The sequence below is a fragment of the Sinocyclocheilus anshuiensis genome, unplaced genomic scaffold (genome assembly GCF_001515605.1).
Source record: "Sinocyclocheilus anshuiensis isolate Anshui unplaced genomic scaffold, SAMN03320099.WGS_v1.1 scaffold882, whole genome shotgun sequence".
In the NCBI taxonomy this organism is placed as follows: domain Eukaryota; kingdom Metazoa; phylum Chordata; class Actinopteri; order Cypriniformes; family Cyprinidae; genus Sinocyclocheilus; species Sinocyclocheilus anshuiensis.
Window position 1 is genome coordinate 875,846 of NW_015540910.1, and position 16,127 is coordinate 891,972.

Sequence of the window (16,127 nt, forward strand, 5' to 3'; positions counted from 1 at the left end):
GACAGTCCAGAACCCTGACACCGTCAGTTTTTTTACTTTCACTTTCTCTATAGTGAATTGACTGACGTTCACCAGCATAACTCTTGCGCACAGTTTGTGCGTTGCTTGCTTGTGTTGCTTGACCCCTCCCCCATAATATCAATTGTTTATAGGCCACATATTAGGCCATTTTTATTTTATTGTATTTTTGGTTTTTAATGTTTATTTTTCAATGTTAATCAAAGTGACACCAAAAAACAGGAACATCATTAGGAAAATGAAATCCTGGGGATGTAGGGAATATAGTCATATTTGGTGGTTTTAATGCTTTAAAATGTTGAAATTATTAGTATTTTATTATTAGTTATCATTTTTAATAATTATATATGCTTAAAGTTCAAGTTAATTAAACAATTCGACTTTAATCAAACTTAAAGTTAATTAATAATGTGAATTAGTCCTTCTGTGTGAGACATTTGCATAATGCTATCTGGCTTGTTGTCTATCATGGAGGGCTTAAATAAATAAATAAAGTGTCATTTTAACATTCACTATAAAAGAGTAGCCTAGATATATGCAATAATTTTCATATAAAAATAATTTCACATAAAAATGTTTTTACAGTGTTGTGAGATTAAGAGGAAGAAGAAGCTATTTGTCCAATAGATGTATTTCTCTGCACATGTGTGTTGATGTGTGGTTCTTTGACGCCATGCCCACGTCACGATGACGCCGAGTTCTACCTTTGCCTTCACGCTCATCACTGTCTGATGCTCCAGACTTCAAGCACAGAGCCCTGACACAACTTGAGAGGAGTCAGACCATACAGACCATTCATAAAACCACATCAACAACACAACAGCACACCAAGCTAGACTCACATCAGCCCACTTCTCCAGTTCACCCTCTTTGACTCACTGTGCACATTTATTCTTGCGGCTTTTCACTTATGTCCCGCAAATCCAGCGATGACTATAATCTGCGTAGTATGAGCAATCTGATGGGCGAGAGGAGGAAGCGAGCGTCGGATGACGGAGAGCGGAGTCTCATCAAGGCTCCGTCCAGCGCCAGCCTCAGCAGCGCCGGTCCCTCAGCAGCGTCCCCCGCGCCGGCGGACCTGGAGCGTGCGGCGCGCAAACAGTTCCAGCAGGATGTCACGCCGGGTTTCGTCTACGTCTTGGCCGTGTTCTCCGCTATCGGCGGCTTTCTGTTCGGATATGACACCGGGGTGGTGTCCGGAGCGATGCTTTTGCTCAAGAGGGACATGAATGTAACTGCCCTGTGGCAGGAGCTGCTGGTGTCCGGGACTGTTGCCGCGGCGGCGGTCTCCGCGCTGCTCGGCGCGTATCTCAACGGACTGTTCGGGCGGCGGGTGTGCATCCTCACGGCCAGCTTCACCTTCGCCATTGGGGCGATAGTGTTGGGATCTGCACCCAATAAGGAGGCTCTGCTGGTTGGACGGCTCATAGTGGGACTTGGGCTGGGTGAGTGAGACACGCCTGACCGATGCTATAATTCATTCAGTGTTGGCATCAGAAAAGTTACTATAGTAAACTTGAGGTTGTTTGGGGTCTTGCCCTATTGAATTGTCTTTGAGTTTTAATCGATTTAAGCAATTTATAAACATAAAATATACAAATGATTATACATCATGCAGATTTATAAATAATGTTATGGTAAAATATCACTTTACTGTAAAAAGTTATCTTAAAGAGTTAGACTATTTCTACCTGATCTTACCCTTAAATATTGTTGGTCTAACCTAACATAGGCTATTTAGAATGATTCAATTATGTTTAATAAAATTTTTGGTAACATGATTTGAATAAAACCAATTAAATTGCTGTAGATGTTACCATAGGAATTTAAGGTTACTATTTTAAGTCTAGAAATGGGGAAAAAAGTGCAATTTAGAGTTACTAATACCATAATAGCCTACATGGTGATACTGAACATTTTGGCATACACACACACACACACACACACACACACACACACACACACAATTTATGTAAACATATGTAGTCAGGTTAATTTAGTATTAGAAAATAACATTTTAGACTTGAATAAAACCATATGAAGCACTTTATAAAGTTACCTTTTTTAAATAAACTGAAACAGATGCTGCTTTCCTTTTTATTATTTTTTGAATATCTGCATCATTGTTTTGAAAATGAGCACGACTTTGGTAGCTTTCCCTTTCCTCCTTTCCTTCATTTCAAACTGTATCTTTTCAATATAGTTGGGCAATTTCAACCCAGTTTTTTTTTCTAGATTTCAATTGGTTAATTAATTTGAATAATTTTATTTAAAATGTATACTTATCTATATTTATCATTTTCAAACATCATTTATATTTACATCTTATATTTTATCAAGGATGTTCTTGACCGAGACTTTTGTCTGCTTAGTAAGTTCAATAACTAACTTGTTAAAAAAAAAAAAAGTTTAGTAAGAGCAAAATTATATATTTTTTTTGCATTGAAATTGTTCCAAAACTGCGGAATAGTTTTATTTTTTAAACATTTATAAAATAATATTTATACAAATTGCTTATATTTACTTAACTCTGTTTAGATTATTATTTGTCAAGCCTTCATTGGCTTCTCCTTCTCCAGACACCCTCTGCTCCAATTTCTCGGACCACTGAATCTCGTTTGCACTCACACCTGTTCTCCATTTACCAATCAGCATACACACACATGCAACTTAAGCCCAAAACACACTGCACGATTTTAGCAATCCTATAAGATCACTGCATGTCACATTGTGCGACATGGATCTAATAAACTTTGCTACTACAAATGGTGGGCAGAGCGAGGCTTCGGGAAACACTGAAACAGTCGAAGCAAATGTGCCGAGGCTTCGAAACAATTTGACACCCGTCTCTACGGTGACACCTAGTGGTCATTTTCAAGTATTGCCCTGAAACAGCATTGGCAACGAATCAGTTAAGCGAATTGACGAATTATAACCTATATGTTGTGCTCATTATTCCAGCATGTGGGTTGGGAGAGTGGTTAGTGTGTACGATCGGTATGTTTTCAGAAGCTGTCACTTTAGGTTCGAATACCGGATGAAGCATGTATACAATTATAATAAATATTTGAAAGTTGTGTTTTTATTGTTCTGTTCTTGTAACGTGTTGTAACATCTCTCTGACAACTGAATGAACTCTTTGTGAATATGTTATTTTGGTCATGAAATAATTAACATTAATAAAAGACATCAAGCCACTGGCATTTTTTACATATAAAGATTTTTATTTAAATATATTAATTGTTCTGCTGCATTAACTCCACTTTTATACTTTGCGGGAGTTAGGTTAAGACAGATGTGCGATTGTGTGGTTTGTTCCTGACCCTGTCGATCAAAAGCAGATTCGGGTCTCGAAACACTTGTGAAACGCCCCGATGCTTTGAATCGCCTTAGTCACGTGACATGGGTGTTTCGAATCACACGTTGGAGCAGTGTTTCGAAACATCTGCGCTTCGGGATCTCGACACTGTGTCAAAACGTCAGTTTCGCGTCAGCCATCCCTAGCTACAGTGTGTGTGTAGACTGTACGATGATGACACCTGTTGACTCGTATGCTACGACGCACGTTCCTATAGAATAATAAAACGTCATCACCATGCGCTAGTAGTAAACAAAAAGAGCATGATAAATCACACTTTAGCAGTTGTATTTTTTATGTGTGCTGGAAAAAAAGTTGAAGCAGTGAAAGAGGAAGGGATAAGTGCTTGAGGTAAGCAGTTTTATGTTTTAGCATGATGGCGCGTTGATTTTATGTCGCATTTTTATTTGTGGGTCAGTAAACGTGGATCGTAGCAGCAAACACACTGTGCGATGATCATGCTGCCTCGTAGGCTATCTTTGGTCGCAAGACTGTGACAACGGCCGTCTTTGAACCTCTCTCACTGTACGACATAAGATCACCGATTAGGAGCCACGATCACAAAAATCGCCATGATTGTTTCACGATGCCAATCTTTCGTCTGGGACAGCCGAAAATCGTGCAGTGTGTTTAGGGCTTTATACATATAAACATGCCATCTTCTCTTGGTCTATTCTCATCAGAGATATTGTAGACTCACTGCATTACTGTGATCTTCCTTGCTACTCTATTGGAGTTATTTCTGTTTGATTTTCATCTTTGTGCTGTCTTGCTACCTTGTTGTAGTGACCTTTTTTGGGATACCTTTTGTTCTCTTGTCTGTTTGAAATAACGTCTCAGCATTTGGGCTTCTTTCGCATTTCTTGTGTAATTGTCTTCAAGACAGAAGACTAGACCAGCAGACCCAACAGGACCCATCTGCATCCAGGAAACACTTAAAGGGATACTCCACCCCAAAATGAAAATTTTGTCATTAATCACTTACCCCCATGTCATTCCAAACCCGTAAAAGCTTCGTTTGTCTTCAGAACACAATTTAAGATATTTTGGATGAAAACCGGGAGGCTTGTGACTGTCCACACTGTCAAAATCCAGAAAAGTATGAAAGACATCGTCAGAATAGTCCATCTGCCATCAGTGGTTCAACTGTAACGTTATGAAGCGACGAGAATACTTTTTGTACGCGAAGAAAACAAAAATAACGTTTTTTTCAACAATTTGTCTCTGTGTCACCGTAGCATCATTTTGGAGAATATCTGCTGAACGCAAACTGCGTATGCTATTCTGTGTCAGCCGCAACACAAGGATACATTTTCTATGTGTATTTACGATTTGATTTGAACGAAAACAGCACTTCTGACACAGAAGAGCGTACGCAGTTTGCGTTCAGCAGATATTCTCCAAAATGGCGCTACGGTGATGCGGAGAGACACAGAGGAGACAAATTGTTGGAAAAAAGTCGTTATTTTTGTTTTCTTCGCGTACAAAAAGTATTCTCGTCACTTCATAACGTTACAGTTGAACCACTGATGGCAGATGGACTATTCTGACGATGTCTTTCATACTTTTCTGGACCTTGACAGTGTAATTTACTTGGCAGTCAATGGGACAGTCACAAGCCTCCCGGTTTTCATCCAAAATATCTTAAATTGTGTTCCGAAGACGAACGAAGCTTTTACGGGTTTGGAATGACATGGGGGTAAGTGATTAATGACAAAGTTTTCATTTTGGGGTGGAGTAACCCTTTAGATGCTATGAGACAGTTTTTAGTTTTTAATCTATTTTATTGTGGTCACACTGGGCTTTGCAGAAGCCAAATACACCAATTCAAATATCAAAAATCAATCAAAATAACTGATTATAACTAATTATCTGAACAGATGTGAATAGATGCACTGACTGAATGTACTTTTTTATTGTTCATCTAGGAGATAACTAAAGTAAAGAATACAGACCTGACAGGTTTGTATATTTTAATTAGTCATTAGGTTAGTCCAGTGGTTCTTAATATTGGTCCTGGGGACCACAGCTCTGCCCATTTTGTATATCTCTCTTATCTGACACACTCAGTTCTGTTCATTAAGTTCTCTATTGACAAGCTGAAGATCTGAATTAGATTTTTATAGGCAGCATAGATGTATCCTTCACTGCCTTTGATATCTGAATGGATATTAGTCCTATGTGTTCCATTCTTTGTCAGTTGAGCTAAAAAATAAAGATGCTTCTGAAAGTTGCAATTGGTGTTCAGTTTGTGTTTTTGACCAACTTTTTCCACTACTATTATAGTAATTAAATATTTGCTCAGTTTTCACCAAAGCTCACTCTATTTGTTGTAGATTATTAAATTGTTACTCTGCCTCAGAAGTCTGTCTGAAATCAGTTTCTTGAGGTGCATTTGTGTGCAAATGCTACCTGCAAAGTCATTGCCTGATAAGGCAGCGAGGCAAGAAGTCAGCAGCCTAAACTTTCGGCTTTCTAAAGCAGTCCTTTCTTAGCTGGTTCAGCTGTGCTGGAGTTGGGAACTCTGGGAAATCTGCAGGACAGAAGCTTTCTTGGTCTTTTTGAACTTTTTGGCCTTTTATGTAATGTTTCAATAAATGCAAACAGTTAGGTTATTTCATGTATGTTCAATGTGGTTGATTTTCCTAAAGGATTGTAGACAGTCTTTTTAATTGCTTTGCTTAAAGGAACCCAAGTGAGTCATAGTGTAAGATCACAGGCTTTGATAAAATTTCATGCAGCGCTTCATTGAAAATTCAGACCTATTTTTAACACAGGCAATTAGTACAGAGTCAGAAGGATTCACATGATTTGATTGGGTGGTAAGACTGACAGAGCTCCAGTAGCTCAAGTGGTATTTCTCATTAATGTATTTATGGAGCTTCCAAGAATCAGCTGAATATCCAGTGAGCATTTGGAAAGAGCAATTTGGCCTGATGCTTATTGTCTAGGATTATGCACTGTCATTAGGGAAGATTGGTGTTTTCTCAATCCTTATATTGTCTGGCTGACTAACTCCTTCTTGATTGCTTAAATCCAGAGAGTCACCATTTGACCCATTACACTCTGGACCATAATTGAAGATTTTTGCACTATTACTTTTAAAGCCAATCATTTTTTTTTTTTTTTTTGCGTAGTAGTCAATAACCATGTATACTTTCTTCAGGAAATATGAACATGTAATGTATTTTTTCCATTTCAAGTCTATTTTCAAATTCTTTTTAGGAATAAATTGTCTTGTAACTTTCTTGAAAGGTCACTGATCTGATAATTGACCACTGACTTCTGGTTTAAGCGATTGAGCCCAATTACTTCCACACTGACCTTTGCAAAAACACAAAACCAGCAGAGGGCAAAACCAGGATCAGTTAAACCATCAAAATAATGACCTTTTCCTCAGCCCATTATCTTTATTTAGCATAATTAAGACAGCAAAATCCATCCATCCCATCCATCATTCCATGGGCTCACGCCCGTTGGTGTCCAATGCCCGTCTGACGCTCCATTTCCACTGTGCACGGTCCTGTGCCCTCCTGCTAAGAGAGTGGATGTCCCTCTGATACCATTCTTTGATGTCATCCAACCACTCCCTACTCGTCTTCCTCTCCGTGTCCGTCCATCCATGATCCCAAACACCACACACTTCACCAGTCGCTTGTCCTCCATCCTGCAGATATGTCCAAACAGGCTGAGCTTCCTCTCCATGATGAGTTGTACGATGTTCCTCGTGTTTCCAACTCGTCTTTGCACCTCCACGTTTGTGATTTTCTGATGCCAGTGAATGTGCACATATATATATATATGGGTATACTGTATGTTTTTTTGTTATGTGAGTCAAGCCATTAATGCAGTGTTTGGAAACCCCATCTCAAGGGATTTGGGCAATTCCTCACCTTAACGTTCCTTCAAACCGGGCACAGAGCCTCGTGCTAATCACAGATGGTGTAAAGTAACAGTTCAGTTGGTCTGGTGTGATCGGAGAAGAAGCTAAGCTATTCTGGCAATCGTCTGCTGTCTCCATGACTCCACTATCCTTGTGGAGCAAAAGGCCATTAGAGCGATGACCTCTCACGTTGAGTGTCTGGGGTAGTCTGCTGAATGAAGTGGATGTGTTTTTCCTTTAAAACACTGTCTCTAATAATAGAGGACAGCTACAGCTTCAGTTGGGAGTCTCACACTAATGAGTAGTCCGCTCTAGTTTTGCAGCTGAAGAACAGTAAACCTAAGCAAAAGCAACTACAGTTTATTTAGCAGACATACACAAAACACCACAACAACATAGACAACCGCCACTTCCTCCGACTGACTGTTACGTGCTGAGCTGCAGTATTGATATTGTGATGTATTCTTATCTTGTATACTGATATCAGTGAATTGATACTTGCTAAGTATTCCCTAGCGCTTTTAAGCAGATTTACTGATGGCCATTAATGTTGAAATATAACACTCAACACACAGTATCTCTCATGCAACATCAATATCCTTGTAAACTGCGATTCATTTGTTTGTGTTTTCGGTACATACATATTGACTTTTCAAAGCCTAGTGAGCTGCCTCGCTGTCTATATACGTATCTACCTTCTGAAGCAGCTTCCTAAACAAGACAAAACCTCATAAGTGACTGTTCTACTTCAGCATAGAAACCTTGTTACCAGCAGCACAATAATAACTCTCCCCAGGCTCACAGTTGCTTATAGAGTTAGCTGCTAAGCTAACCAAATGCTCAAAAACAGATACACATATTTTATGAAAATGGTTAATTTTAATAAGAACCATTTTTAGCAATAGTGTTTAGTATTGATCTAATTTGTTTGAAAACTGTCAGCCATATTAGAAGAAACCTTTTGGAGATTGTTTTAAGCCTAAGACACACTGCATGATTTTTGGCTGTCCCAGACGAAAGATTGGCATCGTGAAACAATCGTGGCTCCTAATCGGTGCTCCTGTGACATACAGTGAGAGAGGTTCAAAGACGACCGTTGCCATGGTCTTGCAACCAAAGATAGCTACGATAGTTTTCTGACAGTATCAGAATTACAGCATGATCATCGCACAGTGCGTTTGCTGCTATGACCCACGTTTACTGACCAGCCAATAAAAATAATACATGAAATCAATGCGGCATGGCGCTAAAACATAAAACTGCTTACCTCTTATCCCGTCCTCTTTCGCTGCTTCCAATTTTTTTCAGCACACATAAAACCTACAACTGCCAAAGTGTGATTCATCATGCTCTTTTTGTTTACCACTAGCGCATGCTGATGACGGTTTATTCTTCTTTAGTAACGTGCGTCTGTAGCATACGAGTCAATATCATCATCGTACAGTCTGCATGCATGCCGTACCCAAGTTTATTAGATCCACGTCGCACAGTGTGATCTGCAATGATCTTTTAGTATTGCTAAAACTGTGCAGTGTGTAGAAGGCTTTAATCTCAAATTATACATGTGATTCTGAGTAAGATTTTGGCTAAAATAGACACCTACTAATGTATTTGGTGAAGTCCATAAAATATGCCCTGGTTTTGGGCAAATTACTGTATATGGCTGATTATTTGATGCAAAAATTGATAATATGATTCTGTAATCATAATTTGTGTGAACAGGAATAAAAGTAGTTGGTATTTTATTGCCACTAGTGTTCATTTCAGCTGGAAACTGAAGTGAAATGTATGTATAGGTACGTTTTTGGACAAAAATGTAAATAGAAGCACATTTTTCCAATAAGCCTGGGTTGGTTAGGATGCATCCATAGACAGTAGGAAGAAAAACAGCTCACTAGATTTTGAAACAGACCCTTCGAGACAACTGGGAGATTTGTGGTTTCATTGGATAGGTGAACGTTTTGATGTTTTGTCCACGTATGAAAACTGAGGTGGCATGTTTTAAGCATGTACAGACAGATATCATATCATGCTCCACACAGACATCTTTGTCATTTTGAATGATCCTTCCATGTGACATAATAGTGGTCTTCCCACTTGTATAAATAAGGATTGTCTGTGAATGGCATTGTTGGATAACCTGCATCACTGAGGAGAATACATCCTTTGCTCATGTGAAATCACTGTCTTTCAAAATGTAAATGAAATGCCAATAACAGCTGTCGTCTCACAGTATTGATTAACCTCTTTGTGAGGCAAGCAGTGAGGCGTTCCCATGGCAACAGGTACGTTGTCTGCCGGGCAACGAGAGCGACAGTGAACCAGGGCTATTAATAGACTTTATAGCGAGCGGTTATGTCGTAGATCTTTGGCAGATAAATGTGGGCATGGACTTTTTGTTTGCTCTCCTGTGTAAATATCATGTGAACATTGGTCCCGTCACACCACATTACAATTTCCTCCCCATCCCAATCTGTTGGAAGCAAATTCACATTTTATGGTGTCCTTGTGATTCCAGAAATCACTTGCTTGTTGAAAATTTGCATAATGTGACACATCTGTGATGTAATTGGTGGAAATGAGAAGGATGTGGCCTGGCTAGATCATCATAGTTCTCTTGAGAGTCATGTGATTGGCAGGGAACACTGGTACACAAAGCATGTTCACTATGCATGTCACATATTCTTGTGTGTAACCCTTTGACAAAGCCCACAAGATGAGGTCTTTTGTAGATCTGAGAGACAATGTCAGTGTAATAAAGCTTTCAGTGTTCGGGAAATTTATTATGTGGTGCATGAATGCAGTATTAAATTTAGACTCAAGCATGCATGTTTGCTCATTTACATATAACATTAAACTTACTTTCATTAAAATCAAGAAGTTCATCATTGTCATAATGACCTATATGTTGTTACAGATATGTATTATTAGTAGTAGTAGTAGTATTGTGTGGAACAACATGAGAATAGTTTAAGATTATACTGAATATAATGAAAGTGAATGGAGCTTGGACTGTCAACCTCCAAAATTGTAAAAAAACACATTAAATACCAACTTATAATGTAAAATCATACTGGATACTTCATGATTCTTTTATGAAATGTTTATGGTGCTTTTATGTCATTTTGGAGCCCTAGTCCCCATTCATTTACATTATGGAGAAGAGCAGATAGTACATTCTTATGTATTTCCCATTTTGTGTTCCACTGAAGAAAGAACGTTATACGGGTTTGGAACAAGAGTTTGAGTAAAGGGTAGAATTTTCATTTTTGAGTGACTTGTTCCTTTAAGGTACTTGTGTGCCTTTTGGCATTACACTTTCTAACCAGAGTGTAGTTTTGACTGCTATATATCTACGCTTTCAGGTATTGCATCCATGACTGTTCCTGTGTACATTGCTGAAACCTCACCGCCCCACCTGAGAGGACGCCTGGTCACCATCAACACTCTGTTCATCACAGCAGGCCAATTCACAGCCAGCGTTATTGATGGGGCCTTCAGCTACATGCAGCATGAAGGCTGGAGGTATGACCATCAAATCAAGGTTTTTTGGCAATATTTTTATGAGTGGTTCAGTTGCAGAATTTGCACGGAATCTAGAATTGTTCTTATTTCTTTGCTGTGGTGTCAAATGTGGAACAATATATATACATGGCAAAAGCAGTAAATGAGATGCAAGTTTGCAATCTGAACCGAATGTGATAAGTAGAGGTCCTTTCTAGGTGCTGATCCAGCATCTGGTCTGAATACGTACTGGATCCGGGTGACTGCAGTGACCGGAATTAGTAAAACTGAATGATTTTCATGATGTTCATAATCTATGGCGCCATGGTATAAGCAGTGAATGAGATGCGAGCTTGCAGTCTGAATTAAATGTGATGAGAGAATGTATTCACTGTGTGGAATTGTCTACCTCTGTGTTATGTGAACGTCAGGCCTACTGGAAAGAATCGTCCTGTAGGGCAGATTTTGTAAATTGCATCATTCTCAATCTCTATAGCCTGTCAAAATAAACCTTCAGAACAATACAAAATAAACATTAAACCAGCTGTAAAATACCTCCCTCACTTTATGCAGCTGTTGCTCTGGGAGCGAAAATGTTAAAAAGATAATATCTACTTGATGGAAATGTTGCCATCTACTTTTATCTACCCAAGCAGCAAAACCACAAATCGATCTATGTAAATGAAAGGTTTACTGCTTAACCAACAAACTGTCATGACCACAACTCAATAATCCATAGCAAATAATGATTTAAATATGATTTGTTTTATTTATATATTTTATTAAAATCATTAGGTTTAATTTTTAGATTGTATGGCTAGGTTTAGTATGACCCAACTAAGTTTTTATGATTTTGTTACCTGTATGAGTTATTACGACTTGTTATGCTGACTCGTTATGATGGATTGACTTTACTGGCATCTTCTTCTGGTAAATCTGATCTGATATATGTATGTAAACTTTATTAAACACCATACATTCACTTTAGAATCAAAGTAAAGATTGTAAAAAATGTAGTAAACAAAGTGTATTTACATTGAAATTTTTATTGTAATTCTTACTAAATTTAGTTTGATTCATGCAACCCCATCTTATTAACCCCATACAAGATGAGAGTGTGGAAAACAAGCAAACAAATTGTTTCAGTGGAAATAGAAAATTTGCACTGTAATCTCGTCAACTGAATAAAAAATAAATTCAGATCATTTGATTATCTTTAACGTAATCAAATTCAGTTTATTTCGGCAAAAGATTCAGAATTTGGGATCATTATAAAAACTTTTATTTAATTCATACCATTTTACCATTAACATCATGTTTTGTTCAAATCAGTTGAAGACTCAAAAATAAACTAGCAACAAAGCGTAGGCACCAGCTGAGGATGTATATGTATTCTTATTTAAGAACAATGATTTTTTTCCCTTCAGTTTCTCGAATTTCTCTTCCAATATTGTTTCTTTTTCATCTGTTTAGATATATGCTGGGTCTGGCAGTGGTCCCTGCATTGCTGCAGTTCCTAGGGTTCCTTTTCCTACCCGAGAGTCCTCGCTGGCTCATCCAGAAAGGTCTTACCCAGAAGGCCCGGCGCGTACTCAGCCAAATCCGTGGCAACGAGAACATTGACGAGGAGTATGATACTATCAAAAGCAGCATTGAAGAGGAGGAAAAAGACTGCGGAGGAGGTGAGAAAATAGTCTTGCACGCACTCACATATGCAAATAACTCAAAGAAACACAATTACAGTCATGGTTCAGTGATTTCATTAAACTATGGAAAGTACTCAAGTACACAAGAGAACACCATGTGGATATTGGAAAACCTAAGAAGCGTTAACATTTGCAGCATCAAAGTGCCCGGAAACCATTCGTTTTCAATAGGAATTGGTGAATTAGGGTAAAATGGGTATCAGAAACTGCTTCCGATGCAACAAAGTTGTGGTGACCAAAAGAGATGGGAATAAGGAATTGTGGTACAGAGTATTTTGGCACAATGCTCCATGTGTCAGGATTATGGACCTGTTTTGTGTGTGTTTTCTCCCTCATGTGCCCATATTTGGTCATTCTTGTTCCTGTCCTCGTTGTCTCATTATTAGTTGATTCCCCTCACCTGTCATTCCCTCGTTTAGTGTAGTATTTAGAGTGTAGTCTGCCCCATGTTTCCTTGTCGGGTCTTATACGTCTTCATGGAAGTGCTACGTGTGTGTCCTGCCTGTATTTAACCCCTTTCTGTGGATTATTAAAGACTGTGGGTGGTACTCTCCTGCGTTCTCCTCGTTCCTCGTTTCCTCTCCGTAGGCAGTCGTGACAGAACATCGGACCTAATACAGTAACTTTATTTGTGTTTTCCCCTTCGTTTGTTTTCCGTGTTTTGTACAGTGTTTTTTATTTCTGTTATGTTCCCCATGGATCCCCTCGCCCCTTCCCTTGCCCGTAAAGACCTTCCCTTCTTGGAGTATACTGTGGAGTTCACGACGCTGCATTGAACTCCCTGTTCTGGATTGGGGCCAATTACTACTGCCCCGTCAACCTCCCAGACACTGTGAGGGAGGCAATCATCCGGTGTCTGGAAAGTGTCTACCCCCGATCCAGAACACAGCCAGACCCAGAGGCCAGCCCACCATCACCCCGCTGCGCGGAGCAAGAGCCTGAGCCCACCACTGATGGAGAGCCAGAGCCAGTCGCGACCGACGAGCCATCACTTAGGAGTGCGGCAGAGCTGAGGATCGCCATGGAGCCAGAGCCTTACGGATCATCAGACCAGGTGCGAAAGCCGGCTTCAACGCCCGCCACGAGGGAGAAAGCCGTGGACAGAGAGAACGCGGAGAGGAGCTCCGCTCCCTGCACCGTGGCTGAGGGTGAGCTGAGAAGGGATCTGGGTGAATGGAAAGCAGAAGGAGACCTTATCGACTTGTATACCGACCTGCCCCCTCTCCTCCCTCCTCCATCGGTGACCTCTGTCCCTCCCGTTCCTGAGTTTAGCCCTGTTCCCCCGTCCAGCCCAGAGAGGGCTTCTGTTCCTGAATCCAGCCTGGAGAGGGCTTCTGTTCCCAAGGGCAGCCCTGAGAGCCCGGAGGCTCAGAAATGCCCGCCCACCCTCCCGCTCCTGCATCCTCCACCGCTGTCGTCTGACAGCCCCTCTGCTCGCCCTCAGCCCAACATTGGTACGGTGCGAGCTCCGCGGGTCTGCCAGTCTCCATCGTCACCGTGGCGGAAGAATCCCTGGCCTCCGCCTCCAGCCTCTGAATCCCGGACTCCGCATCGGCCCGTGACCTGTTGGCTCCACCATGGCTCCTAGCTCCCTCCTCTCTGCCATGGCCCATGTCACCTCGGGACTCCCCTCCTCCAGCTGCGCCTCGTCCCTTCGGCTACGTCAGGCTCCTCCTTCCCTTCGGCTCCTCCTCGGCCTTCTGTCACTCCGGCTCCACCGCGGCCTTCTGGATCCATGCCTCCGCATCGGTCGCCTGAGCCATCTGTTCCGCCTTGGCCCTCCGGATCCTCCCCGTCACCCTGGCTCATCGGCTCTCCGTCTCCGACTTGGGTTCCTCCGCCTCCTGCTTGGTCGGCCCTCTGGAGACGTCAGCCCTTCCTCCACCATGGCTCCTCCCTCCGTTGGCTTCACCGTGGGTCCTCATTACGGCTGTGGCCTGGGTCCCACCTGACGCCGCCTGCTCCAAGTCCCTCCTGCCGTCTCCCTGGCTCCTCCCTCCGTCTGATCTGCCCTGGCTCCTCCTGTTTCTTCCTTGGCCCCTTCCTCCATCGTCACCTCCCTGGACTCTGTCTGTCGTCCCCCTCCCGGGTGTCGTCCTCCTCCTGAGCCTCCTCCCAAGTTCCCACCCGTCCCTCCCCATATTGTATCTACGGCACGAGGACGCGCCTTCCGGGAGGTGGCAATATGTCAGGATTATGGACCTGTTTTGTGTGTGTTTTCTCCCTCATCTGCCCATATTTGGTTCTTCCTGTTCCTGTTCTGATTGTGTTAATTATCTTCATGGAAGTGCTCCGTGTGTGTCCTGCCTGTATTAACCCCTTTCTGTGGATTATTAAAGTCTGTGGATGGTACTCTCCTGCGTTCTCCTGCGTTCTCCTCGTTCCTCGTTTCTTCTCCGTAGGCAGTCGTGACACCATGTGCATTGGTAACAGAATGCCGAATAAAAGCTGTTCAATCATTTGGTTCCAGTAGTCTCAGGTTCCAAATATAGCAACCACAAATTGCAGACAGTAGTTGTTTTCCATTACAGATTTGCACAAAACTTTTGCGACATTTTATAAATGTCATAATAAAACATTTTTTTCCTCTTGTGATAAGTCATTGTGATGGATGTTGGTAGGTTTATGTATATCGCATCCACCACACTAACCATTATTTTTAATCGAAGGAGACATAGGCATGTATCTTCAGTGAAGCAGCATGGAGAGCCGTGACCGGCTCTGAACCCCGTGTGTAATCAGTCCAATAGATGGGCGAGACGTCACGGGCGGGTGACGTAATGACCAGGAAGCTATAAAAGCACGTGCGGTGAAACCGACATCAGCTTTCTGTCATTCAGCAAGCGCTCTATGTGTGTGTCAGTCTGATTTCCATTTGTGAGTCTTATTTGATGTTGTTTTGTCCAGAATGTCAAAAGCACAAGACCTAAAGAAACACATAAGCAAGGGCGAGGGCAGGCAGCATTTCAGGCTGTGTGTTCCTCCCTGCCCACGTTATATTACGGGTGGGGATACACACAGTTTGTGCGTTGTCTACCTGGGAGCGGAGCATGCTGAGTCGGCTCTCTCTCGAGAGAGAGAGCTGACTGCCCGCATTGTGAGCATCTCTCGATGCATGTTCTCCGCTCCCGGAAGGCTCTCTTTGCGGAGGGAGCCTTCTCTAGCGTTCCCCGCAGCGTTGGTCCCGCTTCCGTCGAGGCGGAGCGACGATTACGCTCGTGGTGTTCGCAGATGGATCTGGTGGAGGGAATGGAGACGGGCGAGTCCCTATCTTCTTCCTCACCCGCCACATCCAGCGCCCATTCTCTGGGATTGGAAGCCCGCTCTGCGGTTACTTCCCCCCGGGGAATGGGCTTGACGCTCCGCCTGTCTTCCTCCGAGGAGGTTGATGTGGTGGGCATCGATGAGGAATCGCCCCCTCAGTCGCCCCAGTATGAGGAGCTTTTGGAGGTGGTAACTCGTGCCGTGGCCAAACTGAATATCGAATGGCCCGCCGAGAAGATGGCTGAGCCGCAGAAAAGCAAATTGGATGAGCGGTTTCTGCGTGTTAAGCCACCACCTCCGCGCCGGAGCCTGCCTTTTTTCCCCGACCTCCACACCGAGGTGTCGAAGTCGTGGGGAAGACCATTCTCGGCCCGCTCTTTATTCCCGCCTCTGA

General features: G+C 42.1%; 1 protein-coding gene across 1 annotated transcript in view; it reads left to right on the forward strand.

The window, feature by feature from the left end:
* The first annotated feature begins 775 nt into the window (after positions 1-775).
* The window catches only part of LOC107689243 (proton myo-inositol cotransporter-like), an 87,437-nt gene continuing 72,085 nt past the window's right edge, over positions 776-16,127 (forward strand). Inside the window, exons 1-3 of the mRNA XM_016487185.1 lie at positions 776-1,463; positions 10,625-10,784; positions 12,237-12,445. Coding sequence (XP_016342671.1) covers positions 929-1,463; positions 10,625-10,784; positions 12,237-12,445 — 904 coding nt within the window. The 5' untranslated portion in view covers positions 776-928. The remainder of the gene's footprint in view (positions 1,464-10,624; positions 10,785-12,236; positions 12,446-16,127) is intronic.